The sequence below is a fragment of the Enhydra lutris genome, unplaced genomic scaffold (genome assembly GCF_002288905.1).
Source record: "Enhydra lutris kenyoni isolate GAN:26980312 unplaced genomic scaffold, ASM228890v2 scaffoldscaffold20, whole genome shotgun sequence".
In the NCBI taxonomy this organism is placed as follows: domain Eukaryota; kingdom Metazoa; phylum Chordata; class Mammalia; order Carnivora; family Mustelidae; genus Enhydra; species Enhydra lutris.
The window spans coordinates 3,874,345-3,893,772 of NW_019154104.1; the positions used below are offsets into that span (position 1 = coordinate 3,874,345).

The 19,428-nt window shown below is 37.3% G+C and overlaps 1 protein-coding gene across 2 annotated transcripts in view; it reads left to right on the forward strand.

Annotated features, from left to right (window-relative positions):
- LOC111148601 (thyroid hormone receptor interactor 11) overlaps window positions 1–19,397 on the forward strand; it is a 67,702-nt gene extending 48,305 nt beyond the window's left edge. The window contains exons 17-21 of one of the 2 annotated variants that reach the window (XM_022505304.1): window positions 9,501–9,582; window positions 10,402–10,516; window positions 10,995–11,111; window positions 13,070–13,214; window positions 15,975–19,397. In XM_022505304.1, coding sequence (XP_022361012.1) covers window positions 9,501–9,582; window positions 10,402–10,516; window positions 10,995–11,111; window positions 13,070–13,214; window positions 15,975–16,195 — 680 coding nt within the window. In that variant the 3' untranslated portion in view covers window positions 16,196–19,397. The remainder of the gene's footprint in view (window positions 1–9,500; window positions 9,583–10,401; window positions 10,517–10,994; window positions 11,112–13,069; window positions 13,215–15,974) is intronic. The other variant, XM_022505306.1, reaches the window with a different exon arrangement.
- The last annotated feature ends 31 nt before the right edge of the window (window positions 19,398–19,428 follow it).

Here is a 19,428-nt window from a genome sequence, read left to right on the forward strand (position 1 = left end):
ACTGTAGTTCTAGGTTCAGGTATCTACGGGCCTTGTATGAAAAACATGAAGATAACCTTATCAGGCATTAAGTAATTAATGAGAACCGACTAGTTGGCCTCATACTAGATACTGTGTGAGACCCTAGCTAGTAACATGTGTCATAGGTCCCGCATAGGTTCACAGTGTAAGATAGTGGCTCACAGCCGTGGTCATGAGACATGCATATTTACCTCTCTAAGAATCTCCTTGAGTGTCAGGGGCATGCCATTGAAGAAAGGAACTTGAGCAGAGCCCTATACTAGTAGAAGATTTCACCCCTAAAATGTAAGAACTTCCATCTCCCTTCCCCCCATAACCTCCTTTTCCCATAAAATAATAATGAAAGGTAACCCTAAGATCCTGTAGGTGCTATATTTTAGTAATGTGTCTGGTAGAAGAAATATATTGCTTTCCTTCCTTCTAGAAATTACTCTTGCATCATTTTACCTGAAAGCATTTTTGTTCAATATGGTTCCAAAGACTCACTTCACACACCATCCTGTATTACTGATTTTCAAACTTAAGAATCTAGTCCTCTGTGAAGCAGGTAGGAGGACGGAATCTTTCTTTCACTATTTTGAATTGGTCAGAGTTCAATATTTCCGTGCAATTGTCATACATGGAAAAATACACACCTGTGGAATCCTAGAGTACTGCCGAACCATTTAAAGATGCATCATCTTGCTATATTTATGGCCAGATTTGACATTTTACTTCTTTGACTTCTTGTTCCCTACCATCATCTTTGAGATGAATTCCTGCTTAAATGAAAATGATTAGATAAAATTGAAATGGCACAAAATAGTTCTCATTTTGATTTTGTGATACACAAAAATATGTTTACATAAAAAATACAAAATTAGATTCTAGCATTGGGAGTATCTTTTGGTATGTATGCCAGTGTAGAGCTGCACCTTGAAGGGTCTCATAACTGATTTTTGTTTTGTTTTGTTTATGTTGTTAGTTTTTTAAGACTATCATTTAGAACAGTTTTAGGTTTGTAACAAAGTTGGGAGGGAGGTACAGACATTTCCCATATAACTCGTTCCTCCTATTTTTAACATCACTTACCAGAATGGTGCTTTGCTTTTTTTTTTTTTTTTAAACCAAGGCTGAACCCACTGTGATATATCATCTTGCCCAAAGACCACGGTTTACCTTAGGGTTTACTCTCAGTGTTATATATTTTGTGGGTTTGGGCAAATGTATAAGTAACTACAACATTATTATAGTATCATGCAGAGTTGTTTTTTTTTAAGATTTTATTTTCATATGAAAGAGAGAGTGTGAGTGAGAGAGAGAGCATGAGGAGGGTGAGCAGGAGAAGCAGACTCCCCTGCTGAGCAGGGAGCCTGATTCTGGGCTTGATCTCAGGACCTCGGGATCATGACCTGAGCCGAAGGCAGATGCTTAACTGATTGAACCACTCAGGTGCCCCTCATGCAGAGTATTTTTACTGCCCTAAAAATCCTGTGTTCCTTCTATTCATCTTTTCCCCACCCACCTCCACCCTCACCTCTGGAAACTACTGATCTTTTCACCGTCTCCATAGTTTGCCTTTTCCAGAACATCATAGAGTTGGAATCAGACAGTATGGAGTTTTTCCAGAGTAGTTTCTCTCCCTTCATAATATGCATTTAAGGTTCCACTCTGTCTTTTCATGGTTAGCTTAGTTCTTTGTAGTGCTAAGTAACATTCCCCTGTCTGGATGGACCACAGTTCATCCATTCATCTGCTGAAGGACTTCTTGTTGGCATCCAAGTTTTGGCAGTTACAAGGAAAGCTCCTGTAAACATCTGTGTGCAGGTTTTTGTGTGGACATAAGTTTTCAACTCCTTGGTGTCAATACCAAAGAGTGCAATTGCTGGAACATATGGTAGTTTTGCAAGAAAGTACCCAACTGTCTTCGAGAGTGGCTGTCCCATTTTGTATTTCCACCAACGATGCAGGAGCACTCACCCCCACCAGCATTTGCCGGTGCCAGAGCTCCAGTGCGGCATTCTCATAGGTGTGTAGTAATAGCTTGTTTTAATTTGCATTTCCCTGATGACATATCATGCGGAACATCTTTTCATATTCTTATTTGGCATCCATGTATCTTTTTTAGTGAGGTTAAGGTTTTTGGCCCATTTTTTAAAAAAATGTTTTTAAAGACATTTTGGTGACTACTTTTTAAAAAGTCTATACGTTTGAGAATGGAAAATTTCCTTACAGTGTTTTGTTTTGTTGATGAAAATCTGGAAGAATGTATAAAAATAAGCCCCAGTAAACCTGGTATAATATGAAGCATAAAAATATGTTTTAAAACTACAAATATAAAAGAGGTTTAAACTGTTTTCATGGAACTACCTTTATGGTTGCTAGATGGTGGAGTTTTTATTTTAAATAAAGACATTCCGTTTTCCAGGACATGATTTATACAAGAAAACATATAATGTCCTGTTGAACATAAGCCAAATACATTCCCAGACGCTTTGTTACCCAAACCTTTTGAGGGATTTCTTTATAGATGTTTTTGGCAGAAGTGGTGATTTTAGAGGAAACATATAAGAAATACCAGATGCAGTTTTCTGAATTGCCATAAATGGTTAAAAAATTATTTGTGATGATATAAACATCTGGGTATAGTAGACAATGCCAGGACTTTAGTTAAGAAAAAAGTTTGTATCAATTAGGTGAATAACAGCCCTTTTAAAAAAAAACATACTGGTTATATTTTAAATGTGTGTTCTATTCTTCTAAATACAAAGGAAAAAATAAATTATGTAGAGATGTTTTGAGTTAGTATGTTTTGTGTATTTTCCCTCATATGGACAGAGTAATTCAGAACATAAATCATTTATTCTTTTTGTCTTGTGTTCTGTTCTTCCCCAGATACTCTCCCTTCCTAGAGAAAAATCATTTTTTCATTTAGTTATCAAAAATGCATTGTTTCCTGCTATGTATGCAACACTGAAGTAGGCACTGAAGATACAGAGATAGGGGACTGGTACTTCCAGGAGGTTTAGAGTCCGACTAGAAGGGGAAGATTACATGTAATCACATACGTACAACCAGTTGTTTCAAAAGGAAGGGACCATTCATTGTCCTTGGTTATGGTGATATGGAAGGGTAGAGAAGGCTAGTGAATGGTATACTTGACCTCACTTGAGCTATGAATTAGGTACAGCTAAGCAGGTGGAGAGTTGGGGAAGAGTATTCTAGATTTAGGGAGGAATTCATATGAATCTATGCAGCTTAATCTGAAACTGGCTAAAGATCTGGTGGACTGGACATAACCAGAGGAGAGGCGGTCATGGAAGTGAGTTATTATGTGAAGAAAAGAAACTATAAGGATGGATCGCAAACACAAATTATTAAACTGGAGCTGAGGAAATAATACAAAAGAACAAATAGGACCAAGTAGAGAGAGTGGTGAATTGGAGATTTTCTTAGGGAGGCAGCAAATTCTCGGCTCCACCCGACTGTCGCAGTGCGGGCCTGTGGGCCCAATGTTGCCAAATCTCCAGATCTTTCAAGAGACACTGGAAATGTAGACTTTTATGTGAAATATTCCAATTTTTTAATGTGATACCGAATTTAAAACACCCTGTGTGGGCTGAAAAAACATTTCTTTGGGCCATAGTAGCCTGTGCTATTTGCAATAGGGAGCTTTCAGAAATGAGTTGAGGTTCACCCGTAAGCTTAGAGAGCCTTTTGTCATTATTTTCTACAGTGATGATGATATTCAGTAAGTGTCGGAATTATAATAATGGCTTTACTTTTCTCTGACAAAAATTCCAGCCCTTTCTTTTGGGATATGGCTGTTCTGTGTGAACCTTTTAAAATTAAATATATAATTTGATTCACAGTATTCAGTCTTCTAAAAAACTTTTGTTTCAGTATGGAAAAGCACAGTACAGATTATCTGAATTCATACTAAAGGATCGAGGGAGGCGGGTAGAGAGGGAAAATAAATTTGATCTGGTTACATTAAAGATATTTGTATAAGACCTGTTGTAAATGCCCGTAGTCACTCTAATTTTATATTGTACAAATAACCCAAGAGACCTCAATGTTGCTATTTTCTTTTTTAAGATTTTATTTATTTATTTGACAGAGAGATCACAAGTAGGCAGAGAGGCAGGCAGAGAGAGAGAGAGAGAGAGGAGGAAGCAGGCTTCCCCTCCGAGTAGAGAGCCTGATGCGGGGCTCGATCCCAGGACCCTGGGACCATGACTTGAGCCGAAGGCAGAGGCTTTAACCCCCTGAGCCACCCAGGTGCCCCAATATTGCTTTTTTCATGGAGTCACAGATCTGACCTAGTGAAGTTCAAATTAATGAGTTTATATTGTATTAATAAAATCTTTTCGTGTGATGTCATTGCTAGGAAGTGGAATTTCAAAAATTACTTCCGTTCATCAATTAATAATTACAGTTATGGAATGAGAAAGCATTCACCATGTACTCTAGACCTTAAAATTCTATGATATGGTTGAAAAGAATTGAGTTAAAAGACAAAGCAGATGCCAGTATTAACTTCAAATGTTAAATATAAGGTGCCTTTAAAGAGTATTATTTGGGAGCACCTGGGTGGCTCAGTGGGTTGGGCCTCTGCCTTCGGCTCGGGTCGTGGTCTCGGGGTCCTGGGATCGAGCCCTGCATCAGGCTCTCTGCTCGGTGGGGTGCCTGCTTCTCCCTCTCCCTCTGCCTGCCTCTCTGCCTACTTGTGCTTTCTTTCTCTGTCAAATAAATAAGTGGAATCTTAAAAAAAAAAAAAAAATTGGTGTTTATAAAGAAGTTGATCTTGTAGAAGTTGAAATTCTGTGATAAAAAGATCATCTAATTTCTAACCTTTGTTTTGATTAATTATATGAAGAGGCTAAGTTTCTTTATATTAATGTATTAAGATTCACGTTTATTTTTTAGGTAGCTAGTGCAGATTAGACACTAGACCCAGTTAATTTACTAACATATCTATAAATGAAATCATCTTTCTAACATTTTTTTCTTCCTTCTCTTGGCTTCTTGGTTCATAAAGAGGACAAGACAAAATGGAGGCAGAATTATCTGTTAATATTAACTCAAGTGATAGCATAATTGTATTGGTCAGGGGTAGGTTAAAAAGTAAATTCTTTTTAGTTATTTTAAGAAATCAGATGAGTGAGTACTAACGCTTAATATAGCACTTCACTGTTTAGAAAAGTCACATTTAATCAGTAGATTCAAAATCCTTGGAGATTAAGCATGCATATTTTACAAAATAGGCAATAGCATCTGGCCCTGGTGAGAGGACCGTGATTCATATGCAGGTCTTCTGACCCTTAAGTCCTGTTCCAATCACCTTTCTTTTCTCTGTCAGATGACTGTTAAATAAATCTGACTTGAGTCTTGTCCAAGGGAGCTAAGTCATGCAATAGCCAGATGACTTTGTAAGGAGTGTGACTTAATTTTACGATGTGCTCTAAAGACAGTATTATAGTGCAGTGTTACTAATCACAAATAAAATGTAAAGTTATGATGAACTTATTTGTTATAGTCAGTACGTTTCATGTTCAGTTTTGATTTTAAATCAAGTGGTGAGGACCGCGGTGTCCTCTCGAGGCATGATGGAGAAGAGGCTGTTATCCGGCAGGCTTTAGGATGGCGTATATTTAGGGTAACCCTTCCCCTAAACTAGACTAAATCTCAGTTGCTTCATACGCTTTAACTTTAAAGTGTATCCCCCTGCCTTTTATTTTCTTTTTTTAACTTCCAGAGAATTATTTTGGCATGTTAGATTATTTCAGGGATATTATATTTGGCTAAAAACCCATTTCTGAATAACCGTTATTTTGTCTGCCCATATAAATACAGTTCTGATTTCAAATTGTGGTTTGAATTAGTGTTCGGTTTTTGTGGAGAAATACTCAGAATCTCTGATGGGAGGAAAATCAGGGTGCCTAGAGAAAAAGAGAAGTCCATAGGGACCTTTGAAGTCAGTATTTGACTTTCTTTTCTAAGCCTTTCCTAGTTAGTACCATTCTTCCAAGCCTTCCCTCCAAATTCTGAGGGGTTTTTTGTAGACTTTAATATCAGAATATGTTTAAACTACTACTTGAATTTGAAACAGCCCTCTGCATGCCTGCAGGGCTTTGCAGAGTTATCAGTTTTCTATCACATTATTTAGGACTAACTTGTATTCTGATGAGTTTAAGAAATTTTTACCCTATTACTTTGGCCATTAGGATGTTTTGGGGTTTTTTTGTTTGTTTGTTTTGTTTTTTTTTACTTGACAGACAGATCACAAGTAGGCAGAGAGGCAGGCAGAGAGAGACAGGAGGAGGAGTCAGGCTCCCCGCTGAGCAGAGAGTCTGATTCGGGACTCGATCCCAGGACCCTGAGATCATGACCCGAGCCGAAGGCAGAGGCCCCAACCACTGAGCCACCCAGGCGCCCCCCATTAGGATGTTTTGATCTTACCTTTCAGAACAGAGATTTTAATCAAAATTATACCGATACTAATGAATTTCATCAAGAAAATATCTTTGACTTGAACTTTATTTATTTATTTTTAAAGATTTTATTTGTTTATTTGACAGAGAGAGAACACAGGCAGGGGGAGCGGAAGAGGGAGAAGCAGGCTCCTCGCTGAGCAGGGAGCCCGATGCAAGGCTCAGGAGCTTAGGGTAGCACCCTGAACCAAAGGCAGATGCTTAACCAACTGAGCCATCCAGGTGCCCCGAACTTGATTTTTATTAAAGATTTATTTATTTATTTTGTGAGAGAGAGAAGAGGGAGCCGAGAGGGGAATGGCGAGGGTGGGGGCAGAGCGAGAGAATCTCAAGCAGACCCCCTGCTGAGCACAGAGCCTGATGCTGGACTTTGTCACACGATCCCAGGATTATGACCTGAGCCAAAATCAAGAGTCAGATGCTTAACTGACTGAACAACCCAAGTGCCCCTTGATTTGAACTTTATTAAGATAGATTTCTTGATCTGTTTTTGTAGAGCAAAATTAAGTTTTTCTAGATTATTTTATTAAAGTTTTAATCAGAGCAAAATCAACTCTTTGCTCTGTCAATTTTACTCTGAAGATGTCTATCATTCAGTTTTATCTTTCTTTTTTAAATAAGAGACAATATATTATAGTGGTTACATTCTGGTTATGCTCCAAAGCAGTGCTATCCAATAAAAATATAATGCAAGCCACATTTTTAGTAGCCATGTTAAAGCAATTGAAGTTAATCTTAGTCACATTTTATATAGCTCAGAATATTATTATTTTAATATATAATCAATATAAAAAATCATTAATTTGGGAAGAAAGTAGATGGAGATCTGAGAGGAAGGGAAAGTGGAGGTAAATTTGACCTCTGTTTCTCTGCTATCTTTCTATAGTGGGGGAGGATGAAACAGAAGACTCTGCTCATCGTTACTCTGGCTCTTACTGTAGTCCATGAGTGGGATGGTTAATTGAGAACATCGACAAGAGATTAATTTACTTGCTGTTCTTCCTCCGAATAGTTGAGAATTCTACTTACATTCAGAATGTAGTAATAGAAAGGGCCCAGATAGCAGCTCGTGTTCATAGTATATATATGCATGTTAAGAATCTAAAATGTCTTTTACTGACTCAGATTTTATAGTAATCTTGTTCTCTCTCTCTCTCTCTCTCTCTCTTTTTAATGTCCAAGCTTAAATTCCTTACTGGAAAGACAGGAAAGGAAACGTTTGTAGTAGATTTTCCAAACACAAACTTTGCTTTTATAATATGGTTATGGCAACCATCTCTATTTTGGTAAAGTTAGCCTATAAATGAATTACATTTTGCAATTTAGATTTTTGCAATTTAGAAGAACCACAAGCCATTGCAAACCGTTAAACTGGACATTTTTGTATATACGTTTAGTACTTTAACAGAATAGTAGGCATTGTGCAAGGGGGATTGAAAACATAAAGCAAGTGGACCTGGCTAATCTGTAGGGTTCAGAGAAAACTTTGAGGAAGTGACCTATGAACTTAGATGTGAAGGTGAATAGGAGTTAATAAGTGTCCCGATGGAAAAGAGCTTTTCAGGTAGAAGAAAAAACATATGCAGAAGTCTTGTAGTAGGAATTGAGAGTCCGGAAATAAACCATATATGTCTGATCAGTTGGTTTTCAACAAAGGTGCCAATAGAACAGTTTTTTCAAAACGTGGTGCTGCAACAGCTGGGTGTCTACATGCACAAGAACAAAATTGATCCCTTACCTTATACCGTGTGTGTAAATTAACTCAAAATGTATCATAGACCTGCATTTTAGAGTTACATTTATAAAAAATCTTAGAAGAATACACAGGAATAGATCTTTGTGATGTTGAATGTGACTCTGAAAGCACAGGTAACAAAAGAAAAAAGTTGAACTTCATCAAAATTAAAAACTTGTACTTCAAAGGATAACATCAAGAAAGCAAAATGACAACCCATGGAATGGGAGCAAATATATGTGAGTCCTGTATCTGACAAGGGGACTTGTATCCAGCTACCACCAGTAAAATGCAGCATAATTCAAAGTCTAGTTTTGTGGAAAGAGGTCAGAGTCTAGTTGTTTGGATTGGAGTATTTCTTGATTTGAAAAGTAGAGCTCTGCTGCAGAGCAATCTCTTCTCTTCTTTCAGAACCAAACTTGTAATCTAGCTTGGATAAGCATCTACTTCAGCTCAAATTATCCATTTCTGAGGTGACAGGTACCAAAACTCCATGGGTCTGGCTGAGAGTTCCTTTGTCTAGGAATAGTTGGCCCTGTGGCACGGTCGGATTTATGAACAGGGTATCTCCTGTTGTAATTCTAGACTGTGCCTGTAACACTGCTTGGATTCCAGCTGTTCCACCAAGATTTTACAGATTTTGCTGCTTCTTTAAATAAGAATTATAAAATGAAGTAGTCCAACATTCTTCTGAATTAATCATAAAAGTTATAGATTGATTAGTATGTTAGAACCAGTGATCTGAATTGGGTTTTACAACCTGTATACCTCAGAATACTCTGTCCTCTGAGCTGCATCCGGAGCCATGCTCTTAGTTATATTAAATACTCTTCTTTGCTCACCAAAAACCAGAGTCCAGCCAGGAAAATGGAAAAAGGAAAATCTAAAATTGTCCTTTCCATTTCTCCCCCATTAAAGAGAGGCTCTGGAAATGTTTTATGCAAGGAAGCAGGGTTGAAAAATCTCTTTTTTGTTTTTAAGTTTCTGAAGAGAATGAAAACCTGTTTTTGGTGTTTAAATTTTCTATTAAACAATTGAATACTTTATTGGGGATAAACTGTGTGAATAAAAGCATACTCTGGCTGTTGGGTAATTTCTATACCAGAAAGCCCAGTTTCTGAACCAAAGAGATGGAAGTCATTAAATATTACTAATTAGAATAAGTGTACATATTCAGAATTTGCAGTGAAGATGTTATAAATCTCATTGTATATTCATCCAGGCTATTTTAATCAGTTAATGATTATTTTTATTCACATGTTTTAAAACAGATGAACTTCGACAAGAAATGCTGGATGATGTACAAAAGAAATTGATGAACTTAGTAAACAGCACAGAAGGAAAAGTGGACAAGTATGCTCTTTTTAACTTTAATGTATTTTATGGAGACTACCTTTATGGGAAAAACAGCCGCTACATGTAGATGTTTATATACGATTAAGTTTTTAAAAGCCTTTTCTTGTATGGTGATGAGATGTAGGTCGTTTTCGTGAGGAGTCTGTAGAATAACTTCTCTTGATTTTTTTAAATGGATTTATCCCAGCTCAAATTCTTTTTCTTAAAACCATACGGAAGAATTAAAACATCACCATGCTAGGAAGTACCTGAAATAAAAACTTTTATTCTTAGTAGTCTTTCTAGCTCCCTCTTGCTCCCCTTCAATGAATGTACCTTGCTTCAGTGTATTAGGTCTGGAACCTGGGTGTATATGTAACATATCATTAATATTTTAAAGATTTAGATATTACTAGCAAATTTGTAATAAGTGTGAGTGGGGAACTATTAGCATACTTGTGGTGAAGCACAAGTGCTGTCCTCACCACTCGAGGCGAGGAGGGATACATCGGAAGTGTCTTAAGGCAGAAGCCAGACAGACACTGACTGTCACTGAGCACTGTCTCAGGTGGTCGATTCGATGGGAGAAAATGAGTGGGCGAGAACTGATGTTGTAAAAGGTACGCATTTTTAGATTGTTTGAAATGTCTTTGTTTAAAGTTGTCAAGAGGTTTTCTTTTTAAGTATTCCAAAATATTTTGTTGTTTAGTGTTTTTTGGTAACTTTTTAAAGTATAATTAAATACCTATATGTTTAATGTTTATTGTGGTTTACACTGAATATGGGGATAACTGAGATAACTGTTGAGTTAGCCTGAGCTATTCTTTATTTTCACAGAGTCCTAATGAGAAACCTCTTCATCGGACATTTCCACACGCCCAAACATCAGCGCCACGAGGTGCTGCGGTTAATGGGAAGCATCCTGGGCATCAAGAGGGAGGAAATGGAGCAGGTAACTAAACGATGGAAAGCCATCCTGAATGTGTTTATAACTAAACTGTGGCATCCCATAAAATTGTCTCCTTTTACTCTATATTATACAGCTTTTCCATTTTCTTAGTAAAGTGGAAATGGACCAGTTCATACTGGTGAGGAATATGGATATAGTGACTGTGGATATGGTTATATGGATATGTATCTTCATATAGTGAAGGGGTGCACTTGTTCAACTTGTGTAATACTAGTTTTGTCACTTATAAGCCACCTCTCCTGTCAAAATGCTGACATTTGGAGACATGACAGTCTTCAACTCTGATTTAGTGCTTGGGATGACATTTTATTGTATTTATAGCCTCTCTCAGTAGGAGACATTTACTAGGAATTGGGCTTGAAAAGCATAGTGTGCTACCACTGAAATCAAGTAAAAATAGTTCTTATTTTTTTCTTTTCTTGTATTGATAATATTTTTCTGTTTTAAAATAATCTTTCAGTTGCTTCACGAAGGTCAAGGTGGTGTTACCAGGTGGATGACTGGGTGGCTTGGAGGAGGATCAAAAAGTGTCCCCAACACGCCTCTGAGACCAAATCAACAATCTGTGCTTAATAATGTAAGAGCCAGTTTTATTCTTGCCCCGAACAGGAGTGGTGAAATCGTTGTGCGTCACGTGCATTTGCAAAAATCAGATTTCTTTTTTAGATTTTTTTATTATAGAGCCCTTTTATTTTGGGGTTGTGGAAACTGAGATCCAGAGAGGTGATTAGCTTAAGGATAATAAGCCAGTTTATTAATTACAGTGTAATATATTTATTTATTTATTAACATTATTTATTTATTTATTTGATAGAGAAATCACAAGTAGGCAGAGAGGCAGGCAGAGAGAGAGGGGGAAGCAGGCTCCCCACTGAGCAGAGAGCCCAATGCGGGGCTCGATCCCAGGACCCCGAGATCATGACCTGAGCTGAAGGCAGAGGCTCAACCCACTGAGGCACTCAGGTGCCCCTGTTTATTTATTTTTAAGGATTTTACTTAGGTATTGACAGAGAATACAAGCAAGGGGAGGAGCAGGGAGAGGGAGGAGCAGGTCCCCCACTGAGCAGGGAGCCCAGTGCAGGGGTTGATCCCAGGACCCTGGGATCATGACCTGAGCCAAAAGCAGATGCTTAACTGACTGAGCTTCCCAGGTGCCCCAATAAGCCAGTTTAAATATTTTATTGCATTTATGTTTTATTCTAGCTTTTTATTTATACAGTACTTTTGTTTTTCACAGTATTAGGTACTTTTGTATTTGATCATGCTGCTATAGGCATAGAGTCATTTATCTTACTACTAAATTATGAGATTCTTAATGACGGAGGTTTTATTTTATGCATGTGTGTGTCTGGTCATTGAGCACTTACTGAGCACCTGCTGTATACCAGACTGATCTCAACTTTGGGGATACAGCAGCATACCAGAAGACAAAGTGCCTGCCCTCAACAAACTTAGATCCTGGCAGGAGGAGGCAGTTAATAAACATGAACACACAGTGCCTGGTAGTCTGAATGAACAGTAATACATTGAGTAAGCTTGGGGGCACCTGGGTGGCTCAGTCGGAAGGACATGTGACTCTTGATCTCGGGGTTGTGAGTTCAAGCCCCATGTTGGGTGTGGAAATTACTTAAAAACTAAAAAACTAAAATTGAGTAGCTCTGTGAATTAGAATATGGAGTTTGCTTCTTTATTTTACTTTGTTTTTTGTTTTTGTTTTAAAGATTTTATTATTTATTTGACACAGAGAGACATAGCGAGAGAGGGAACACAAGCAGGGGGAATGTGAGAGGGAGAAGCAGGCCTCCCGTGGAGTGTGGAGCCTGTTGTGGGGCTCGATCCCAGGACCCTGGGACCATGACCCGAGCTGAAGGCAGACACTAAATGACTGAGCCACCCAGGCGCCCCTACTTTGTTTTTTAATAAAGAAGAAATTGAGGCTAGGTAACATACCCAGGGCTGTTTGAAGATTAAAAATATACCCTATTTTAAATCAGATGGCATGAAACTTACTTTAAAGGAAAGTTCTAGTGGTATCTGGCTGGCTTAGTTGGTGGAGCAGGGGTTGTGTGTTTGTGCCCCATGTTGGGTGTAGAGATTACTTAAAAATAAAATCTTTTATACTATATTATTTTAATCTGATAATTGGTGAGTTTTTGCTGTATTCATTGACCAAGTATTACTGTTTAATACTTGTTTTCTATATTGTGTTTCATGTCCACGTAAACAGTAAAATGATTTAAGACTTGGATGTCCTAAGTGCCATTGATGGCAGGAAATTTCAGTGTCATTGGGTAGCTAATTATGACTAAGTTCTGTAACAAATGTTGTCATCAAACAATATTGATTATATTGCTGAAGGTTTTAATGGATAAACTTAACTAAAGCACTAATAGTTTTCATGGTTCATAAAGCTTAATTATAAAGAAATGATTCAGAAGGCATGATTCGTTTTTTTATATTTAGAGCTGCTACATTTTCTTGGTTGTAGTGAGTATAATTTAATATCTGCCTAAAATAACCCAAATATTTCTTTAGTCTTTTTCAGAACTTTTTGTTAAATTTCTAGAAACAGAATCTCATCCATCTGTTCCACCACCAAAGCTTTCTGTTCATGATATGAAACCTCTGGATTCACCAGGAAGGAGAAAAGCAGTTACAAATGTACCAGAAAGTTTTAAAGGTAAGACCAGATACTTATTTTTTCTATAATTTAAAAAAGTTGAATGTTTAATTTATGATTGTTTTACAGTGGTCTTAACTAAATTTTTAGTATTTTTGAAAATGTGCAGTGACTTCTTCCAAAATTCCAATAAAGCATTAGATTTTGGCTTCATATATTCTGTAGCAATCTGATATTTAATTAGCTTAGATTAACCTAAACAATATGAAGTATTTTTCCTTTGTATATTGGAATAATTCTTCTCTCTACATAAGCCACTTGGAATTATTCTTGGAAGTGCTGGTGAACCAGTATATATATATATATATATTGCTTGGTCACCTGTTTTTCTCTCATACTAAGTAATGGTTCTTATTGCTAAATTAGAGTTGAAAGTGTAGTTTATGTTCACATTGTGTCAGTTTCGCTGTTATAAATTCTTTTTTTAAGATTTTATTTATTTATTTGACAGAGATCACAAGTAGGCAGAGAGGCAGGCAGAGAGAGAGGAGGAAGCAGGCTCCCTGCTGAGCAGACAGCCCGATGCAGCGCTTGATCCCAGGATGCTGGGATCATGACCTGAGTCGAAGGCAGAGGCTTTAACGCACTGAGCCACCCAGGCGCCCCTCTCTGTTAAAAATATTGCTGTGATGAACATCCTTGATAAATTTTTGCACACATCATTAATGTTTCCCTTAAGATAAATTTCTGAAAGTATAATACCTACATGTAGACATTTCTTAAGAATTAAAATATAACAGCAAATTACCCTCAAAAAAAAAAGTGTAGTTTATAGTTAGAGAAAGGTTTTTTTCCCCTGTGAACATCTAAGTGTTACATTCAATAACCAAACCTTGGTATGTTAGTAATATTTACAAGAGCAGTTTAGTAAACTGGCTTAGACATCCAAGGATATATTGACGCATTCTTATACCTTATACTTGCCTGGAAGCAAATGGTTTGGTTGTTCTGGGATCTGTATGTATGGTTTTCTATCTCACTAGGTTGTAAGGGCCTTACAAGGGACTTAAGTCCCCTATATTATAGGCATGCAGTGACTTTTCTTGAGTTGAAATTGAAGTATAATCCATTAGACAATAAACATTATTAGAAACTCTCTCTTTTATTTGAAATCTTTGTATTTTAATACAGACTAAAATCTTAGCTAGTTGGACTGTAAAGGTGTATGTTATATACTCTCAGGCTTATTTCACATCAGCTACTTAAATTTGGATAAAATATTAAAGAATTTATATTTCAGAATTATAAAAAACTCTCTTAAAGTCTAATTTAGCTGAATATTTCTATTTTCCTGAACTTTTATATAAAGAAAAATGGCAAAATTTGTTTTGATAAAAGGTTTGGCTCCTAAATTCATTAAAAGGGCTTCACTTTATCTAACAGCTATAGACTGTATACTAAAAACACTTTATTCTTGGGGTGCCTGGGTGGCTCAGTTGGTGAAGCGTTTACATTCTGCTCAGGTCATGATCTCAGGGTCCTGGGATTGAGCCCCACATCAGGTTCCTTGCTCAGTGGGGAGCCTGCTTCTCCCTCTCCCTCTGCCACTCCCCCTGCTTATACTCTCTCTCTCTCTCTCTGTCAGATAAATAAATAAATAAAGTCTTTAAAAACAAACAAAACCACACTTTTTTCTTGCTACACTAGGTCGTAGCATCTTCAGGTGGATTCCAAAATTCATTATGGTAACGTCTCCTACTCCATGTCCTCTCTTCCCCATCCACCCCTTCCCTTTCTTCCCTCTCTTCTTTCCTTTTCTCTTCCTCTTCACTTATCAAGACATGTGCCCACCTTGGTTTGGAATGATCAGAGACAAAAGCCAGTGATGTTTGGAGCTGGTACAGGATTTACATTAGAAAACAGCAGCACCAAATAAGCTTAGTCTTTAATCCTGGATTTGGAAGTGTGTGGCAAGGGTCAGAGCTTACTAAGGAGCACTGGAAGCTTTTCCAGAGTTTGGAAAGTTACCATTTAGAGGGAAGGAAAGCTTGGGGACCCAGGGTGCTCAACGTTAAGTTGATTGGATGAATTTGTCTCAGTGTTTTTTTTTTTTTAGAAGCTTTTGCTTTTTTTTTTTTTTTTTTTTTTTTTTTTTGGTGGTACTTGTGTTTTAGGGAGTTAGTCTTCTTGGGTAATAAGGCAGAATTCTAACCACCAGGACATTAGAGCATTAACAAATACCTATTCCAATAAAAAAATGAGTTTCAGCATAACTTGATAGAGAAATAATCTAACAGAGAATTGTTTCAAACCTTTGTAGGTCTAAAAAAGGATCAGGTTTTTCTTCGGTTAAATTAATACTAAACTTGATTTTTATCACTCTGGAATTGGTGCCAGTTATTTTCATGGCCCTCATAATTATTGGGGGAAAAGGAGTTTTCAAGTCCTCCAGTCTTTCAGGTGAGTAGTTAGAAAATGTACATTATAACGTAGAAAACACCACCTGAAAAGCCGTCATTAAAATAAGTGAAGTTCATCAGTTATATAACTGGTATTTGAGTATCAAACAATATTAATGTGTTTAATAAAGTGTTAGTGTGCATACAGCTCTTCCTCCCTCCCCTGTTCTTTCTCCATTCCTCTTGCTTCCTGTCTTGTCTTTTTTTACCCTTTTTATGTTACAGAACCTGCTTAGGGGATCCAGACCCAGCAGCATAGGAATTAAATTTATTTGGGGGCCAAATCTAGGAACGTAAAACACATGTATAGTGTTAACTGATAATATATAGGAGACTGAATAACTTGCATTTTATTGTCTAGATACAGCAGAATCCAGATCTGGTAGAAGAACAGATGTGAATCCGTTCTTGGCTCCCCGCTCTGCGGCTGTGCCTCTCATTAACCCAGCTGGACTTGGACCCGGTGGGTCCGGGCATCTTCTTTTGAAACCCATCTCAGATGTGTTGCCCACATTTACACCTTTGCCAGTGTCACCTGACAACAGCGCCGGAGTTGTGTTGAAAGACCTTTTAAAGCAATAGGTGATTCCCAAGCCAGAGACAACATACGTAGCACTTTAAAGAAACCGCAAACACTATATGTATGTACTCTCTCACGAAGTGGCCTTTCAGAAAAAGTCATGTATTTGTTTGCAGTTGTACATTCTCTAAACTTAATAAAAATATTCTTTTTGCTTTTAGAAATTGCAGGTGTCACAGGAGGAAGTGTTTGCTATATTACGTGCTTTTTTCCTTCTCTGATTTGACCAATTTAAGCTAGAAACATTTGATCTTTCATCTTAATTTATAAAAAATAAGAAAAATATAAAGATAAAAATTTATAGTAGCTATATATCAGCTCTTTATCTTTTTGATTTTCAAGCTCATTTAAGCTAGAGACATGTGGTTTATCTTTTAAAGATAATCAAGAAATTTCCAAAAAGGAGAAAATAATAGTAGTGGCTTATCTGTATAGTGCAAACAATTGATCTGAAGCATATATGGGTCATATTTTTTTCCCCCCTTAAGCCCTCCTGAGAGGACTTGGTGTAGACAGGCCAACAGCAGGGTTGTCCCTGGGAGATCACAGGTGTCCTGAGGTGGAATGTGCGTGTGTTTGGTTCTTTGCGGTTGTATCACACGCGTGGGTTGATGTGATCAGCGCTGCGGTGCCATGCAGATACCCAGCAGTTTCGTCAAGCCTCGGAGCTGCCGTGCTCCTCCTTCCTGCCCGTACCTGCCTGACCCCGGCAACCACTGACTGCTTTCCAGCTCTGTAATTGGGTCATCTCAAGAATGCTGTGTAAATGGACTCAGGCAGCATGTAACCTTTGGGAGGGGCTTTTTTTACTCAACATAATTCCCTGGAGACCCATCCTCATTGTTATGTGTATCAGTCATTTGTTCCTTTTCAACATTGAGTACATCCGGTGGGGATGTGATTGAGTTTAAAGAGCCAAGGTATCTTTTTAAAGGTATCATCTCAAAACCGTTTGCTCACACACGCGCGCCCAGCGTTCACGTAAGTGTTAAGTCAAAAACAGGTGCGCTCACGTACCTACAATTAGCAATGTCACTGAACGGGAGACTTCCTGCCTCTGTCTGGGGTGGGGTGGAAGAGGTTCATCGATCTGGGAATCCCCCATTCTCATCCTCGTGGTCACTGAGGGTAGTGACGTCAACTCCACCAGCACTGGGTGTTCGCAACCCAAGAGAAGGGAGTAGTTCTTTAATTTTTCACAAACCCATCCTAAAAAAGTCTTGACCTGGAACTTCATTTTATCAGGATGTTCGAGTTTTTATTAGTCGATGGGAGTTGTACATTTATGCGAATTTTGTAAATTTCAGTATGCCTTGAAAACAGAAACATCTGTATAACAAGGAAAGGTGAAAATAATACTAATCCAAATATGTAAATAGGCCTGGCCCGGACCAGGGCTCAATTTGTTTATTTGTAAATTTTGTTGTAACTGTCTACTGTATTTAGATTGGAGGATTAGAAGTCTTCATGTATGGATGGGTAAAGCTCGTTTTTTCTGAAATGTTCAGTAGCCAAGATGTCGCTGCCTCAAGAGCATCACCTGTCTCCCGAGCGAATGTATTTATATATATCGCTGTTCTTTGTTCAGTCCACTTTAAAGGAAATTGTTGTACAGGTTCTATATTAGAACTGTCAAACTGCCTCATGTCTGTTTTGCCCATTATTATTTCTCTATGAAATTATTACCCTTAAGTTTTATATGATCCTTCCAAAGACGCTTTCACTGGCCATCCTAAATTATGTGCTGCTTGCCATTAACGTTTCATTTCAGTGTGGAGCATCTGAAATAAAAGTTTCTAAGTTGGAAAAAAAAAAAAAGACACATGATCCTTTGAAGAGAACATGTAAAAAAGTTTCCTCTTTTAATTTGAAAAGGAGATGCATGCTACATATTTAAGTGTAGCATATCATCATATTTTAAAGGCCATTGAGGACATTTTGAGCATTTCCTTCCCGCGCTCCCCCCACCAGAGTTTCATGTAAGTTTGAAAGCTGTTATGCGTGGATTGCATATCTAAACATCACAGCCAGTCCTTTCATGGCTGCTATTTAAATAAGTATGTGACCTTGTCCTCAAGCTGTGGTACCTAATGTTTCAGTTGTATCATAGCTGAAACTATAGCTCACTGGTATGCACACTAAGTGTTTGTTGATCTAAACCAGGCATAACTCATCTACTTTTCTCAAACCAAGTTGTGTCAGAGATGAGACATCTGCTCAAGGAATCTTCAGTAACCATACAGTGATGAAGCATATAATTGTTATGTTAGCAATAGGACCTGGCAAACGGTATTTTTACTGCAATATTTTAACTACAGTACTTTTACTGTTTACTTCTCTCTAAACTTTGTGGTTGAATTTTGCTTTAGCTGCCAGTTTTTCACAACATTCCTAATGGTTTTCAACTGCTATAATATAGTAGCAAAGCCATCCAGTCATTGAATTTGATTTTAATATAATCCTGTATCATGGTTGGTTGAGTTTTAGTACCTGGCATTATCAATTTTTCAAAGAAAACAAAAAAAAGGAAACAAAACCAAAGTAACAAAAACGTGGGGGAAAAGGAATGACTTTCTTAAAACCAGCCAATTAAAATATTAACTATCCTCTGCAAATAAAGCCTCCCATTTATTTTAACCTTTGAATGGTTAATTGCAAAGGGGAAAAAGACTCAAAATACTTAGCCCATCAGTAGATGGAAAACAGACTTCATCTTCAAGTTTAGGGGAGTGATAAGAATTAGTGGGGGAGTGCCAGTATGTATCAGACTTAAAGCATTTGAATCTGATTTTTCAAGCCAATGAAGTTTTTCATATATCAGTATTTAAAATGTCTTCCATCCACAAAAATTGAATATTGTAAATATCAAGTATAATTGATAATTTATTTTATATATTCCTATGGAAAAAGTAATGGTATTTTAATGTTCTGACATTTGTGATTATTTGCCAGTCTTTACTTTTTAACTTATTAAGGTTTCTCTAATTAAACTTGATAAGTTGTCCTTTGGTTTTTAGGGAAATACCTAAATGTGGGGAATTTACAACCCAACCTTAATATTGGGCTGTGTTTTATAGAGCTAAAGTCAATGCATTTCTGAATTTCTCAGGAGCACTGCAAGGCAAAAAAAAAAACAAAAACTCTAAATAAAAATGATATATGTAAGTTGGCAATGTCTTTATCCACAATAAAAAATTTTTTTAGCAAACAGCTGCTGACTTTTTCTTTAGAAGGG